Source organism: Papio anubis, chromosome 18 (genome assembly GCF_008728515.1).
Source record: "Papio anubis isolate 15944 chromosome 18, Panubis1.0, whole genome shotgun sequence".
NCBI classification, from domain to species: domain Eukaryota; kingdom Metazoa; phylum Chordata; class Mammalia; order Primates; family Cercopithecidae; genus Papio; species Papio anubis.
In genome coordinates this window covers 69,009,386-69,022,327 of record NC_044993.1, presented here as the reverse complement: position 1 = coordinate 69,022,327, position 12,942 = coordinate 69,009,386, and the positions used below count along the sequence as shown (strand labels likewise).

The 12,942-nt window shown below is 55.3% G+C and overlaps 1 protein-coding gene across 1 annotated transcript in view; it reads right to left on the bottom strand.

Annotated features, from left to right (window-relative positions):
• Window positions 1-5,809, bottom strand: part of PPL (periplakin) — a 55,650-nt gene extending 49,841 nt beyond the window's left edge. Inside the window, exon 1 of the mRNA XM_031658501.1 lies at window positions 5,659-5,809. Coding sequence (XP_031514361.1) covers window positions 5,659-5,720 — 62 coding nt within the window. The 5' untranslated portion in view covers window positions 5,721-5,809. The remainder of the gene's footprint in view (window positions 1-5,658) is intronic.
• Between the last annotated feature and the right edge of the window lie 7,133 nt (window positions 5,810-12,942).

Sequence of the window (12,942 nt, the reverse complement as noted above, 5' to 3'; positions counted from 1 at the left end):
CTGTTGTACTTCGTTCAGTTGCATCTATTGCTGGCTTGACATCTGAAACTGAAAAGCTTTGATGGGGTTTGGTTTCAAGTCAGAGGTTCTAGCAGCTGTTCCTCCAGGAGTAGCTCAAGCTGTCCTGAATCAGTCACGGTCTCATTCCTTCTTCCAAGAGAACTGGGCAAGGGATGAGGGGGCAAAGCCAGAAGAAAAAGAGGTAGAGTGGGTTGCTGGGGGTGGAGGCAGTCAGCACCAACACCAGTGGCTCTGTCTGGCTGGAGCGATTTGAGCACAGTGCTGCCAGTTCAGGTACTGCAGGTGGGGAGGCCTCATTTGCTTCCCGCCCCCCACCAGCCCATGTAACATCCATGGCCTTGCTGGGCTCATGGTATGTGCCTGAGAAATGGCGGGGCGGCTTTTTCTAAGCCGTCACCCACATGGGCCCTCTCCCAAATCGATGAGGCATTCCTACCGTCACTGACCAATGGGTGCATGCTTGAGTCAGCTCCCTAGTCAGCTCCAGGCTTGGCTCAGTCATGAATCTTTTTTTTTTTTTTTTTTTTTCCAGATGGAGTCTTGCTCTGTCTCCCAGGCTGTAGTACAGTGGTATAACTCACTGCAATCTCTGCCTCCCAGGTTCAACTGATTCTCCTGCCTAGCCTCCCCAGTAGCTGGGATTACAGGTGCCCGCCACCACACCCAACTAATTTTTAATATTTATTTTTGTAGAGATGGGGTTTCACCATGATGGCCAGGCTGGTCCTAAACTCCTGTCCTAAGTGACTGGCCCACCTTAGCCTCAGAGAGCTGGAATTACAGGGTGTGAGCACCGTGCCTGGCATCAAGCTAGACTTTTTTCTTGAGACAGAGTCTCACTCTGTCACCCAGGCTGGAGGCAGTGGCATCGCTTTCGGCTCACTGCAAGCTCCCGGGCCCCGAGTTTATGCCATTCTCCCTGCCTCAGCCTCCCGAGTATAGCTGGAATTATAGGCGCCCGCCACCACGCCTGGCTATTCTTATTAGAGATGGAATAAAGAAGTTAGGATGGTTCGATCGATCCCCGTGATCCGCCGTTTGCCTTCCCAGTGCTGGGGATTACAGGCTGAGCCACCGTGCCCGGCCCACAGACTCTTAGCAGTGCGGCCGGGCCGTGGCTCAAGCCTGTAATCCCAGCACTTTGGGGAGGCTTGGAGGCGGCGATCACGAGGTCAGAGATCTGGGTGACCATCCTGACCAACCTCGTGAAACCTCGCCTCTACTAAAAATACAAAACTGGCCGGGAGGTGGTGGAAAGCTCAGTTCCACGAGAGGCTGAGGCAGGAGAATGAGAGTAAACTCCGGGAGGCGGAGCTTGTAGTGAGTTGAGATCTGTCATTTATCTGTGCTCATGAGCAGAGAAGATTCCCGCCTCAAAAAAAAAAAAAAAAAAATAGCAGTGTGTGCCTGAAAGTATTATTGCTAAGGATTTGCCAGGCACTTGCTCTTGAAACCAGGTCATGGGCTAGACCCATCACGCGCATCCTCTCATTTGATTAACTCCAGCAGCCTCAATTAACTGTTGCTCTTTATCTCCATCTCACAGATGAAGAAACTGAGGCTCGGAGACATTAAGTGACTTGCCCAAGATCAAACAGCTTAAGAGACACAGAGCTGGGGCCTGAACTCATGCCCAGCTAGCATCAAACTCTGTGTTCTTGCTTTTTTTTTTTTTTTCTTTTGAGACAGAGGCCCTCGCCTTTGCCCAGGGCTGAGTGCAGGGCACAATCTTGGCTCACTGCAACCTCTGCCTCCCAGGTTCAAGTGATTCTCCTGCTTCAGCCTCCTGAGTAGCTGGGATTACAGGCACCCACCACCATGCCCAGCTAATAAAACACTGTGTGCTTAACCACCAAGAGGCTCAGGGTACCCCCAGTGCCTCCCAGTAGAGCATGCTTCCCTTTTGCCAGCTCTCCCCTCAAAGCCTGGGGTCCTGCCTCCCATGCAGGAGCACTCCATCAGGGCTGGGCCAGTGTTGCAAGACCTGTGTAGGTGAGGCCAGGCTGCTGGGTGTTTACTGGGACCCAGATCAGGGTGGAGGGGCAAGATTAATCCCATTCAACAGATTCAGAAGCACTGAGACTCAGGGAGGCTGTTTCTTTTAAAATAGAGGCAGAATTCAGCCTGACTGCAGAGCTGGGTCTTGGCCACTCCATCCTGCCCTGTGACAGTTCAGATGCCTCCTCTGGGAAGTCCTCCCTCACCTCCCAGCATCTGTGCTCTGACTGTGACAGTTCTCACTTCAGGCGAGTCACAAAGCAAGCGAGTGGCCAGGCTGGAGACCTCATCTGTCCGGCTCTACGCTCCATTGCTCCTGCCTGGCCCTATCAGCCCGATGCTCACATAACCATACATGTACTGAAGCTTGACTCCATCTTACTCTCTGATGTGACTGCCAGCGACTCAAGTGCAGGGAGGTGGTTAACGTCTCCTCCACCTGCTAACCCCCAGCAACAGTGCCTATGGAATTGTGCGGTACATAGCCTGTCCACCATGATATCAAGTTTAACCCTGGGTATACCACAGCCACCTTGCCCGCATCTGCTTAATAACTGTAATTGTCATAGCTGCCATTACCTGAGGCCTCTTATCATTCTCAACCTTTCCCCTGCATTATTTCATTTAATCCTCAGTCAACATCTCCAAGCAGGTACCGTGCTTATTCCTATCCCACAGGTGAGAAAACAGGCTCAGAGAAGTCAAGCAGCTCCTCTGAGGTTGCACAGCCAGGGGGGTGGGAGCGGGTCTCCTCCAGGGCCCTTCTGCTAGGCTGGATGCTGTCCTCGGTGACCCGCACCATCCAGCCTGACTCTGTCATTAGCTCAGGTGTGAAGATCAGCTCTCACACCTGTCATTAGGAACCCGGGCAATGGGAGCAACGGGGTTCACACCCTGTCCCGGCCCAGGTGGACAAACTGGAAGGGGTGGCTTTCTTGGCGGGGTGTTTCATTCACTCATCCACACTTTGTAGTCCAAAGGCCTGACTACCTTGGGTGTGAAAGTCACAACTTGGGGCTCCTGGGTCCCCTGGGCCCGGAAAGGGGTGCTAACCCTCATCCGGGCACCTCCCGTGTGCTGTGCCCTGCTCCTCCCAGCAGCCCTATGCATGAGACACTCAGTATCACCACCCGTGCTCTGCAGAAAGGTAAAACAAGGCTTCCAGAGGCTCCAGGGTGGAGATGCCAGGATCAACAGTGAGACCTTCTGCTCGCGGTGCTGGAGCTCCTACCTGCCCCACCATGCCGAATCTCACCAGCAACCTTGTTCTCCCCCAAACAATGGAGCGGGCCCCTGGAAAACTCGGGGTGAAGGAATAACTTGGAGATCCACTTCCTGTGACCAGCGACCACAGCCTAGAGCCACAAGTCTGTCCCTTCCACCCCCAACCAAGACACGTGCTATGGGGTTAGCTGGGCATCAGGCAATGCTCGAGAGATGCATTTGAGAGAACTGGGTACAGGACTACCCCCACCCCACAATCTAGTCTAAGAACTAGTCCCCACTAAGGGGAGGGGGCAGAGGGATGCACTGGGCTTGGAGACCACCCGGGGAGGCATCTGACACCTGCTCAGAGCTGTGGCTGTGCTCATTCTGTGCTGGGGTGGCAAGGCTCAAAGGAATGGTCTTTCACCCCATGCTGAGGGACAGAATCAGGAGGGCTTCCTGGAGAAAGAGACATCTAAGTGGAGACCTGGGACCAATGGCTGTCAGTCTAGGACAGACGGCGGCTGCTTTCGGCCAGGGATACAGAGAGTGGCGGGACCCCAAATCTTTGCCACCCCAGACCCTCTGAGTCCCTACAGCTATAAAGGATGGGATGCCTTTCATCCTCACACTTTCAGGAAAGCCCGCACCCCTCCCAGCTTGTCTGGGTTCATTACAACCTTTTGTTAGGTCCAAGCTGAGGCCTTCAGGGATGGAAAGCTGCAGAAAGGAGGGAGGCTGGGGGGAGGCAGAGGGCGGGGCGAGGCCTGGCCCCACTCCTGGTGTGTGGGTGTCTGCATGTGTGAAGGACTGGATGGGCCTAGTCTCTGGGGTGGAAAGGACAGAACGGTTCTCCACGGCTGGCACAGAGCATCCAATTGTGCAATGCCCCAGGGAACAGTGCAGGGACTGGACGGGCCCCCGGCTGGGTCCGAGTGCCAGCTGGACGCGGCCACGGAGGAGCAGCAGGCAGGCCCTGCCCAGTCTCTGGGGTTGTGAAAGATAGGGGAGGGGTGGGGAAATCTCTGAAGGGGGGAAATGCCTCTGAGCTTGAAAGGGCCCAAATGGAGATATGGGTGGGTGGGATCACAGGGCAGGGGGGCTTCTGAAAGGGCTGGAAGGCCAGGGAATGGAGTGTTGCACTCCAGCATGCCAGGGCCCCACCGCCTGCACCTGTCGGACTGGTCGGCCTAGGCCGGACTGCAGGGGTTGGGTGGGAGCCCTGGGCCCAGAAGCCTCTCCTTGCCTTCCTCTGGGGCCTAGGGAGGGAGTGAGGAGCTGCTGGAGGGCACATTGCGGGCTCCCAGCGAGAGCAGCTTGGGGGCAGAACTCCCAGCCAGGAGAGCCATGCAATTTGCGGGCCCCTCACCTGCCTGAAGCCTCTTGTCCAAGAAGCTGGCAAAATGGTCCTTGCTAACCCAGAGCCCCCATTCTATTTTCAGAAGTGGGGGGATAAAGCAGGGGCTGGATTCCCACCCCTTCCATCAATCTCAGCATCTCCACCAGGCTCCCCCAAACAGGTTATTAAGTGAACACATTAGGCTTATCAAAACGGACGTGGGCTGCTTCTCACTGCAAACACATCAAGACATGCCATTCCCCTCCCAGGCCGCCCTGGGAACCCGCGGCTCAGAGACACCGCCAGTTTCGGGGCTGGGGTGGGGGCAGGGAGCCACACCCTTGAGAAACCGAGCTTCGAAGAGGAGGCCCGGACGCCACCCAACCTCCGCTCAGAACCCAGAGGGTGGGGAGGTAAAGGGGGTGCCTGTGTGCCCCTCGACCCGACCCCGCACCCCCCAGGGCCTCTGAGCGCGGCTCTGGAGCGCAGGGTGGCAGGTGCCGGGAAGTGCAGCCGGGGGTGGCCCACCCCCTTCGGACCCCCACCCCCTCGCCTCTCCGACGCCAGGAACACTTGCGCGGTCTCAGAGGCACTGGAGAGCACCCCTCCGACACCAGCTCAATTTCCCTGCCTCAGGGCGCCCCCTGGACGGAGCTTCCTGGGTCGCCCACGGCGACCCCGCCTTAAGTGCCCGGTCCTCCAAAAACTCCGCCCCCGCATCCAGGTGGCTATTCCCGGTCCTGGGCGACCCTCTGCTCAAGAGCGACCCTGGGACACGGGGGTGCCCTGTACCCCCAGCTCAGCTGCCCATGCCCTAGGCCCTCAAGGCAATGCTCCCTGGGCTCCCGGAGTCCCCGAAGTCCGCAATTATGCTCCCCCTCGGGTGCCCCAGCCAGTCCCCTCCCAGCCGGCGGTGCTTCCCAGCTTCAGGGTGGCCTCGGTCCCACGTTCCCGCAAGTCTCGCACTCCCGGTTCAGTCCCCTGTTCCTGGGCCCCCGTGACCCCCATTCCTACACTGCCCGGGCGGTCTTCCCGGTCCTGTGCGCCCACAGGCGCAAGAGCGTCCCGGAACGGAGCTGCGGGCGCCTCCTCACCTCCGGGTCTGCACAGTGGGGCTGTATTTGCCTTTGTTTCTCTTCCTGAAGAGCGAGTTCATGGTGGCGCTCGGGGTGCGGGCGGTGGCGGCTGGCGGGCCGGGCGCGCACCGAGGGGCGGGAGGGAGCGCAGGTGAGCGAGCGGCGGCGCGGGGAGCTCCTAGTGCTGCGCGGCAGCGGCGCCGGGTCCCTACTCGCGGGGGGCGGGGCGCCCGACGGCCACTGGCTCTGCGGGCCGCTCCCCGAGAAGGTGGTGCTTACCTTCCCGAGGAGGGGCCACCGCGCGGGCGGGGCTTGGGCGCGGGGGTGGGGACACCGGGTCTTGGCCGGACACCGCCCACCCCCAGCCGGGGGACTCCGGAGGCCGGGCCGGCGCTGGGGCGCAAAGGCCGCCGGGGCGAGCGCTCGCAGCCCCACCCTCCCCGGGCCCGGCGCGCCTCTGGCCGAGGCCTTCACCTGGTTCTGCGCTGCCGCGGAACTCGGCGCTCCTGGTGCTTTGGCGGACACCCAGCTGGGCCCCGCAAGACAGGTGCGGCAGAGACCCGCAAGGGTTCCTGTGCCCCAGTAGCTAGCGAATTGCACTCAGATGGTGGCAATTGAGGGAAGGGGGCTGGACTGCGGAGGGTGCCGGCCTGAGTTCAAACCCTGCCACCCTCAGGTCGGCTGACACTCCTGGGCAAGGCGTTTTGCTGCTCCCAGCCACAGTTAACTTCTTTGTCAAACAGTGATCACCACCACCCCGTCCGAAAGGCCTGTGGGGATGTCCCTGCAGGTAATGCACGCAGGCGCTGAGCGCAGTGCCCTGGCCCGAATCTGCTCTCTGCCTGCCATCTCGGGTGGACAAAAACTACTTTGAAACTTCAATTACTCCAGGCCCTGGCACGAGAAGAGTGCTTCATAACTGGTCATAAAAGCTGCTCGATTCCGGCTCAGAACAACGTTGCACAATTCTGCCAGCATGTCCTGGCTTAGACTGTGTGCCAGTGGAGAAGGCTGCTCTTAGACAGAAACCCAATCTGACCTGAAGCCCGGATAGGGCCTCACAAGCAGGGAGGGTTCAGCGCCTCTGTGGAGGGTGGTGAGGGGCTGAGCCCAGCTGGGAAGGAGGAGCCCAGGGGAGACCCCAGAAGGCAGCGATCAAGATACTATGTTATGGCCAAAAGGCTATTAGAGCTCAGATGAGGCGTGTTCAGGTCTGCGGGGAGGGGCCTCCAACGGGGGGTCTGGAGTCCTGGTTCAAATTCAGCTGTCTGAGTCTTCAGACCAGTCTCTTCCCCAGTTGTTTTGTATTTAAAAACAAGGAGGCTGGGCCAGGCACAGTGGCTCACAGCTATAATCCCAGCACTTTGGGAGGCCGAAGTGGGTGGATCATTTGAGGTCAGGAGTTCGAAACCAGCCTGGTCAACATAGTGAAACCCCGTCTCTACTAAAAATACAAAAATTACAGGCGCATGGTACTGTAATCCCAGCGGCTTGGGAGGCTGAGGCAAGAGAATCACTTGAACCTGGGAGGTGAAACTTGCAGTGAGCCGAGATCGCGCTATTGCACTCTGGCCTGGGCAACAGAGTAAGACCCTGTCTCAAAGTAAATAAAATAAAATAAAACAAAATAAAAAATAGGAGGCTGATGGGGAATTCATTTCCAAGGGCTTTCCCTGCCCACAGCCCCAGAGTGTCTAAGGACATCCAATGTCTTCCAGGCCATCTCTGTCCCTGCCACGGAAGGACTGTGGTTTCCAAATATTACAGGAAACTAGGAAAATATTATTATTATTATTATTATTTATTTTTGAGACAGGGTCTCTGTCACCCAGGCAGAAATGCAGTGCTGCCATCTTGGCTCACTGCAGCTCAACCTCCTGGGCTCAAGCGATCCTCCTGCCGCAGCCTCCGAAGGAGTTAGGACTACAGGCACATGCCACCACACCTAGCTAATTTTTTAAAATTTTTGTAGAGGTGGAGTTTCACCATGTTGCCCAGGCTGGTCTTCAACTCCTGAGCTCAAGTGATCTGCCCGCCTACAGCCTCCGAAAGTCCTAGGACTACAAATATGAGTCACTGTGCCCAGCCAACCTTATTGTTAATGGGGCTTCTATGGGTAGGCTTAACCCACTTATGCCTGAGGTTGCAATTTTTTGACTTGATAAATTAGACCTTGACGATGACCTTGAGCAGTAGGAGATAAATAACTCCCATAGGTGTAGCGTTCCAATAATGGAACACTAGGCATAAATATTCAGGGATGTGATTCCTTCTAAAGTTGTGCCTGCCTTCCTTCCTTTCTTCCTTCCTTCCTTCTTTCCTTCCTTCTTCTCTCTTTCCTTTCTTGCTTTCTTTCTTCTTTCTTCTTTGAGACTCAGTTGCCCAGGCTGGAGTGCATTGGCACAATCATAGCTCCCTGCAGCCTTGACTTTTGGGGCTCAAGCAATCCTCCCACCTCAGCTTCCTGAGTAGCTGGATCCACAGGTGTCCACCACCATGCCTGGCTAATTTTTAAAACTTTTATATTTATATATGTGTTTGTAGAGATAGGGTCTTGCTGTGTTCCCCAAGCTGGTCTTGAATTCCTGGGCTCAAGCGATCCTCCCACCTTGGCCTCCCAAAGTGCTCGGATTTCAGGTGTGAGCCACTGCACCCGGCCCTAAAGTTGCTTTCAAAATCTGTGTGTCCAAATGTGCATTTTTCTGGGGGAGGGTGTATTGCTCAGTGGAGCCATTTACTCATTCAACAGATGTTTCCCATCACTCTCACAGCCTCAGTGTGCCTGGCTCTGCTTGTTGTACACGGGTGAGAAAAGGGAAAAGAACAAGAAACACAAAAGGGCCTTTCTCTTTGGGAGCTTTCAGGTCCTGGGGCAGGGGACACATATTAAAAATGTTAACTTGGCCGAGCACCGTGGCTCACTCCTGTAATCCCAGCACTTCGGGAGGCCGAGGTGGGCGGATCATCTAAGGTCAGGAGTTCAAGACCAGCCTCACCAACATGGTGAAACCCCATCTCTACTAAAAATAAAAAATTAGCTGGGTGTGCTGGCATGTGCGTGTAGTCCCAGCTACTTGGGAAACTGAGGCAGGAGAATCTCTTGAAACCAGGAAGCAGAGGTTGCAGTAAGCCGAGATCATGCCACTGCACTCCAGCCTGGGCGACAGAGTTAGACTTCATCTCAAAAAAGTGCTTTTCTTTTTCTTTCCTTTTTTTTTTTTTTTTTTTGAGATAGGTTCTTGCTGTGTTGCTCCTGCTGGAGTGCAGTGGCATGATCATGGCTCACTGCAGCCTTCCTTGACCTCCCAGACTGAAGCCATCGTCTCTTCTCAGCCTCCCTCTCAAGTACCTGGGACTACAGGTGTGCACCACCATGCCTGGCTAATTTTCTAAAAATTAATTAATTTATTATTATTATTGACAGAGTCTTGCCCTTGTCACCCAGGCTGGGTGATAGCGCGGCTCAGCTCACTGCAACCTCCCACCTCTGGGTTCAAGCAGTTCCTGCCCTCAAAACCTTCCAAGTAGCTGGGACTGCAGGCGCCCGCCACCACATGAGGCTAATTTTTGTATTTTCAGTAAAGACGGAGTTTTGCCATGTTGGTCAAGCTGGTCTCGAACTCCTGACCTTGTGATCCTCCTGCCCCAGCCTCCCAAAGTGCTGGGATTACAGGTGTGAGCCACTGCGCCTGGCCTTTTTCTTCTTCTTCTTCTTCTTTTTTTTTTTTTTTTTTTTAAGAAGGAGTCTAGCTCTGTCACCAGGATGGAGTGCAGTGGCGCGATCTCCACTCACTGCAACCTCCGACTCCCTGGTTCAAGGGATTCTCCTGCCTCAGCCACCAGTGGCTGAGGCCACGGGCATCGCCACCACACCCAGCTAATTTTTGTATTTTAGTAGAGGCTGGCTTGAACTCCCTGACCTCAGGTGATCCATGCGCCCAGCAGCCTTCAAAAGTGCTGGGATTACAGGCGTGAGTCCTCGCCTGGCCATACCATTTTAATTTTTAGAATTTTTTGTAGAGATGGGCTCTTACTATGTTGCCCAGGCTGGTCTCGAACTCCTACAGGCTCAAGCAATCCACCTGCATCGGCCTCCCAAAGTGCTGGGATTGCAGGCCTCAGTCACCGCGCCCGGCCAAATTGTGAACTTTTTGAAGGGGTCTGGGGACATACAGGGGAGAAGGACCCTGGGAGAGGCGGTGGTTCTAACATTGTTGCATCTTAGAATCTCTGGGGGAGTTTGTAAAAGGCATATCCTGGGGCCTTGGGACCTTTGATGTCCTGATCGGGGGGGGTCTGAAGGGGAGGTGCTCAGGAATCTGAACTCTGGACTAGCTTTCCTGGTGGTCTGAGACCTCAGTGTGTGCAGCCCCCCAGCTGCTCAGGCAGACAGCCCTGAACAGAGCTACCCACCAAACCCAATCCTTCCCTAACTCGGCAATGCCTGGCTCAGTTTCAGGTGCCACCCCCAGGTGGGCATTCCTCATTGGCAGGTAAAGGAGCGACAGTGCCCTCCCTCGTCCAAAAGTGACTTCCTTGCCTAGATCTCAGGGCCCTGAAGGGACGCGCCCTCCAACCAGCTGATATTGGGAGCAGGTGTTAGAGAGGAGCGGGAGTTTCAGAACACAGGTGTGCGGGGAGTCACCTGGGACCCACAGAAGCCTGAACTCAACACGGAGCTGGCTCGCCACATAGACCCCTTCCCCACACCCCAAGAGGGGTTCCTGGGGAACTTGTCGGTCCTTGCTGTTGTCCCCTGCTCTGCCTCTGCCTGGACACCCTCTCCTTTCTCCTTCCCCATACCTTTCCCCACAGGTGGGCTCTTACTCCAGGCTGAGCATGACTTGAGGATGGTCACTGCAACAGTGTTGCTGACATTGTGCTAAGTGTGCATCCTGGGATGCTTTTGGCAACACTGTTGCTAATGGAGAAGCTCTGTAAGGAAACTGCTGCCCATTTGGAGGGGGTTGGTCAGGTAACCAGGGCTGCCTACACTGGGAAGACCCTGCAGCTGGAAAAGGGGCAGATGTGCAGAACATATGCAGACTACACACAGAGTCGAGTGCCAGATGCAAAGTGTAAAATAAAGAGGGAAAGAGAGAGTATGTGGTGTGTAATAGGCTTGTCTATGCACAGAAAACTTCTGGAAGGATGCATGAGAAACTGTTAGCTGAACCTCCCCAAAGAGGACAAGAAAGAAGTCTGAATTTTCTTTTCTTTTTGAGATGGAGTTTCGCTCTTGTTGCTCAGGCTGGAGTGCAGTGGCGCAATCTCGGCTCACTGCAACCTCCACCTCCCAGCGATTCTCCTACCTCAGCCTCCCAAATAGCTGGAATTACAGGTGTGTGCCACCAGGCCCAGCTAGTTTTGTATTTTTAGTAGATACAGGGTTTCACCATGTTGGTCAGGCTGGTTATGAACTCCTGACCTCAAGTGATCCACCGCCTTGGCCTCCAGGCGTGAGCCACTGCACCTGGCCAATTTTTTTTTTTTTTTTTTTTTTGAGATGGACAGAGTCTGGCTCTGTCACCAGGCTAGAGTGCAGTGGCGCGAACTTGGCTCACTGCAACCTCCACCTCCTAGATTCAAGTGATTCTCCTGCCTCTGCCTCTCTGCCTCCCGAGTAGCTGGGACCACAGGTGCGTGAAATTTTTGTATGTTTTGTAGAGATGTAGACATCCAGCTAATTTTTGTATGTTTTGTAGAGATGTCGTTTTGCCATGTTGACCAGGCTGGTCTCTAACTCCTGACGTCAAGCAGTCTGCCCGCCTTGACTTCCCAAAGTACTGGGATTACAGGCGTGAGCCACCGCGCCCGGCCCAGATCTGAGTTTGAATCCCCCTGACTCAGTCCCTTTCAGTTGTGTGAACATGGGCAAATCATTTTGCCTCTCTGAGCCTCAGTTTTCCTCATCTGGAAAGTGGGTACAAGCCTAGCATCAACTTCACAGCGTGAAAGCCTGTGTGCTAAACACTCAGTATGTCCCCTGGCAGTTCGGGAGGCCCTAATGAAGGGGAGGGGATTCTATCTGTAGCTGGAGACTGTATGTTTGTGGGACTGAGGGGCACAAGTGATTACAGGAGCTCCAAACAGTGTCAAAACTCTGGGCTTCTCCAATCTGCCAAATCTCCTTTCCCTACAGCCCCTAGAAAGGTAAGAGTAGATTTGTGGGAGGGAACCAGATCAGGGTTGTAGGCCGACAGGCTTGTAGCTCAGCTGCTGAATAACAGTGACGACATTGATAATAGTAATGTCACCTCTTGTTTATTGAGGGCTGACTCCGTGCCAGGCACCATGGCATGTGCCCAACCACCCCCACTGCGTGAAGCAGGGCAGTTCTCCCTACCTGGGAGGTAGCCACTTCTTTGTCTTATTTTCTTTAATTAATTTTAAGACATAGGGTCTTGTTCTGTCACCTAGGCTGCTGTGCAGTGGTGCGATCAGAGTTCACTGCAGCCTTGACCTCCTGGACTCAAGCGATCCTCCCACCTCGACCTCTTGAGTAGCTGGGACTATAGAAGCATACCACAAAGCCTGGCTAATTTTTAAATTTTTTTGTAAAGATGAGGTCTTGTGGTTGCCCAGGCTGGTTGAGAACTCCTGGGCTCAAGTGATCCTCCCACCTTGGCCTTCCGAAGTGCTGGGATTACAGGCGCCAGCCAAGGTGCCCGGCCTCTCTTGTCTTACTTTTCAGGGAAGGAAATGGGCCCTGAGAAGCACAGGGCCCATTTGGGCTGGTACCTGGGTCAGCCTGCTCCTGGCCTGAGCTCTTGGACCCCTGCCTGCCTCCACTCTTCAGAGTTCTAATTCCTGGGCTTGGGCTCGGGGCAGCTGGGCTGGTCTCCCGCTGACTCAGCTGAGCCTGGCCCAGGAGTGGCGGATAGAATTAGCAGATTTAGGGAGGAATTTGAGTGGCACTTCACCATCCCTCCCCTCTCCATTCTCTAGGAGCTGGGCTAGGAGCTGGTGTGGCTGTGTATGTGTGCACGTGTGTACACACGTGTGCACGCCCCACGTTTGTGGGCAGGCCGGATGGGGTGGGAGATCCGTTCTCACCCCGTGCATCCTCCTCTGGGCAGATGGGATTTGTTTGGATCCGCGAAGCCCTCTCCTGCCAAGTGACTCATCCCCTCTGCTGCCGTGGGTGGAGGGCCGGCCTGCCGGGGTGGGGGAGGCTGTTTGCTTTCCTCGAATTTTCTCTGCTCGCACCTTCAGGGCCGTTGGTTCCCCGGAAACCAGGCCACCCTCAGCGACCCTGAAACCTGTGTTCCTGCAGCCAGACCAGGCAGCCAGCTCATGGGA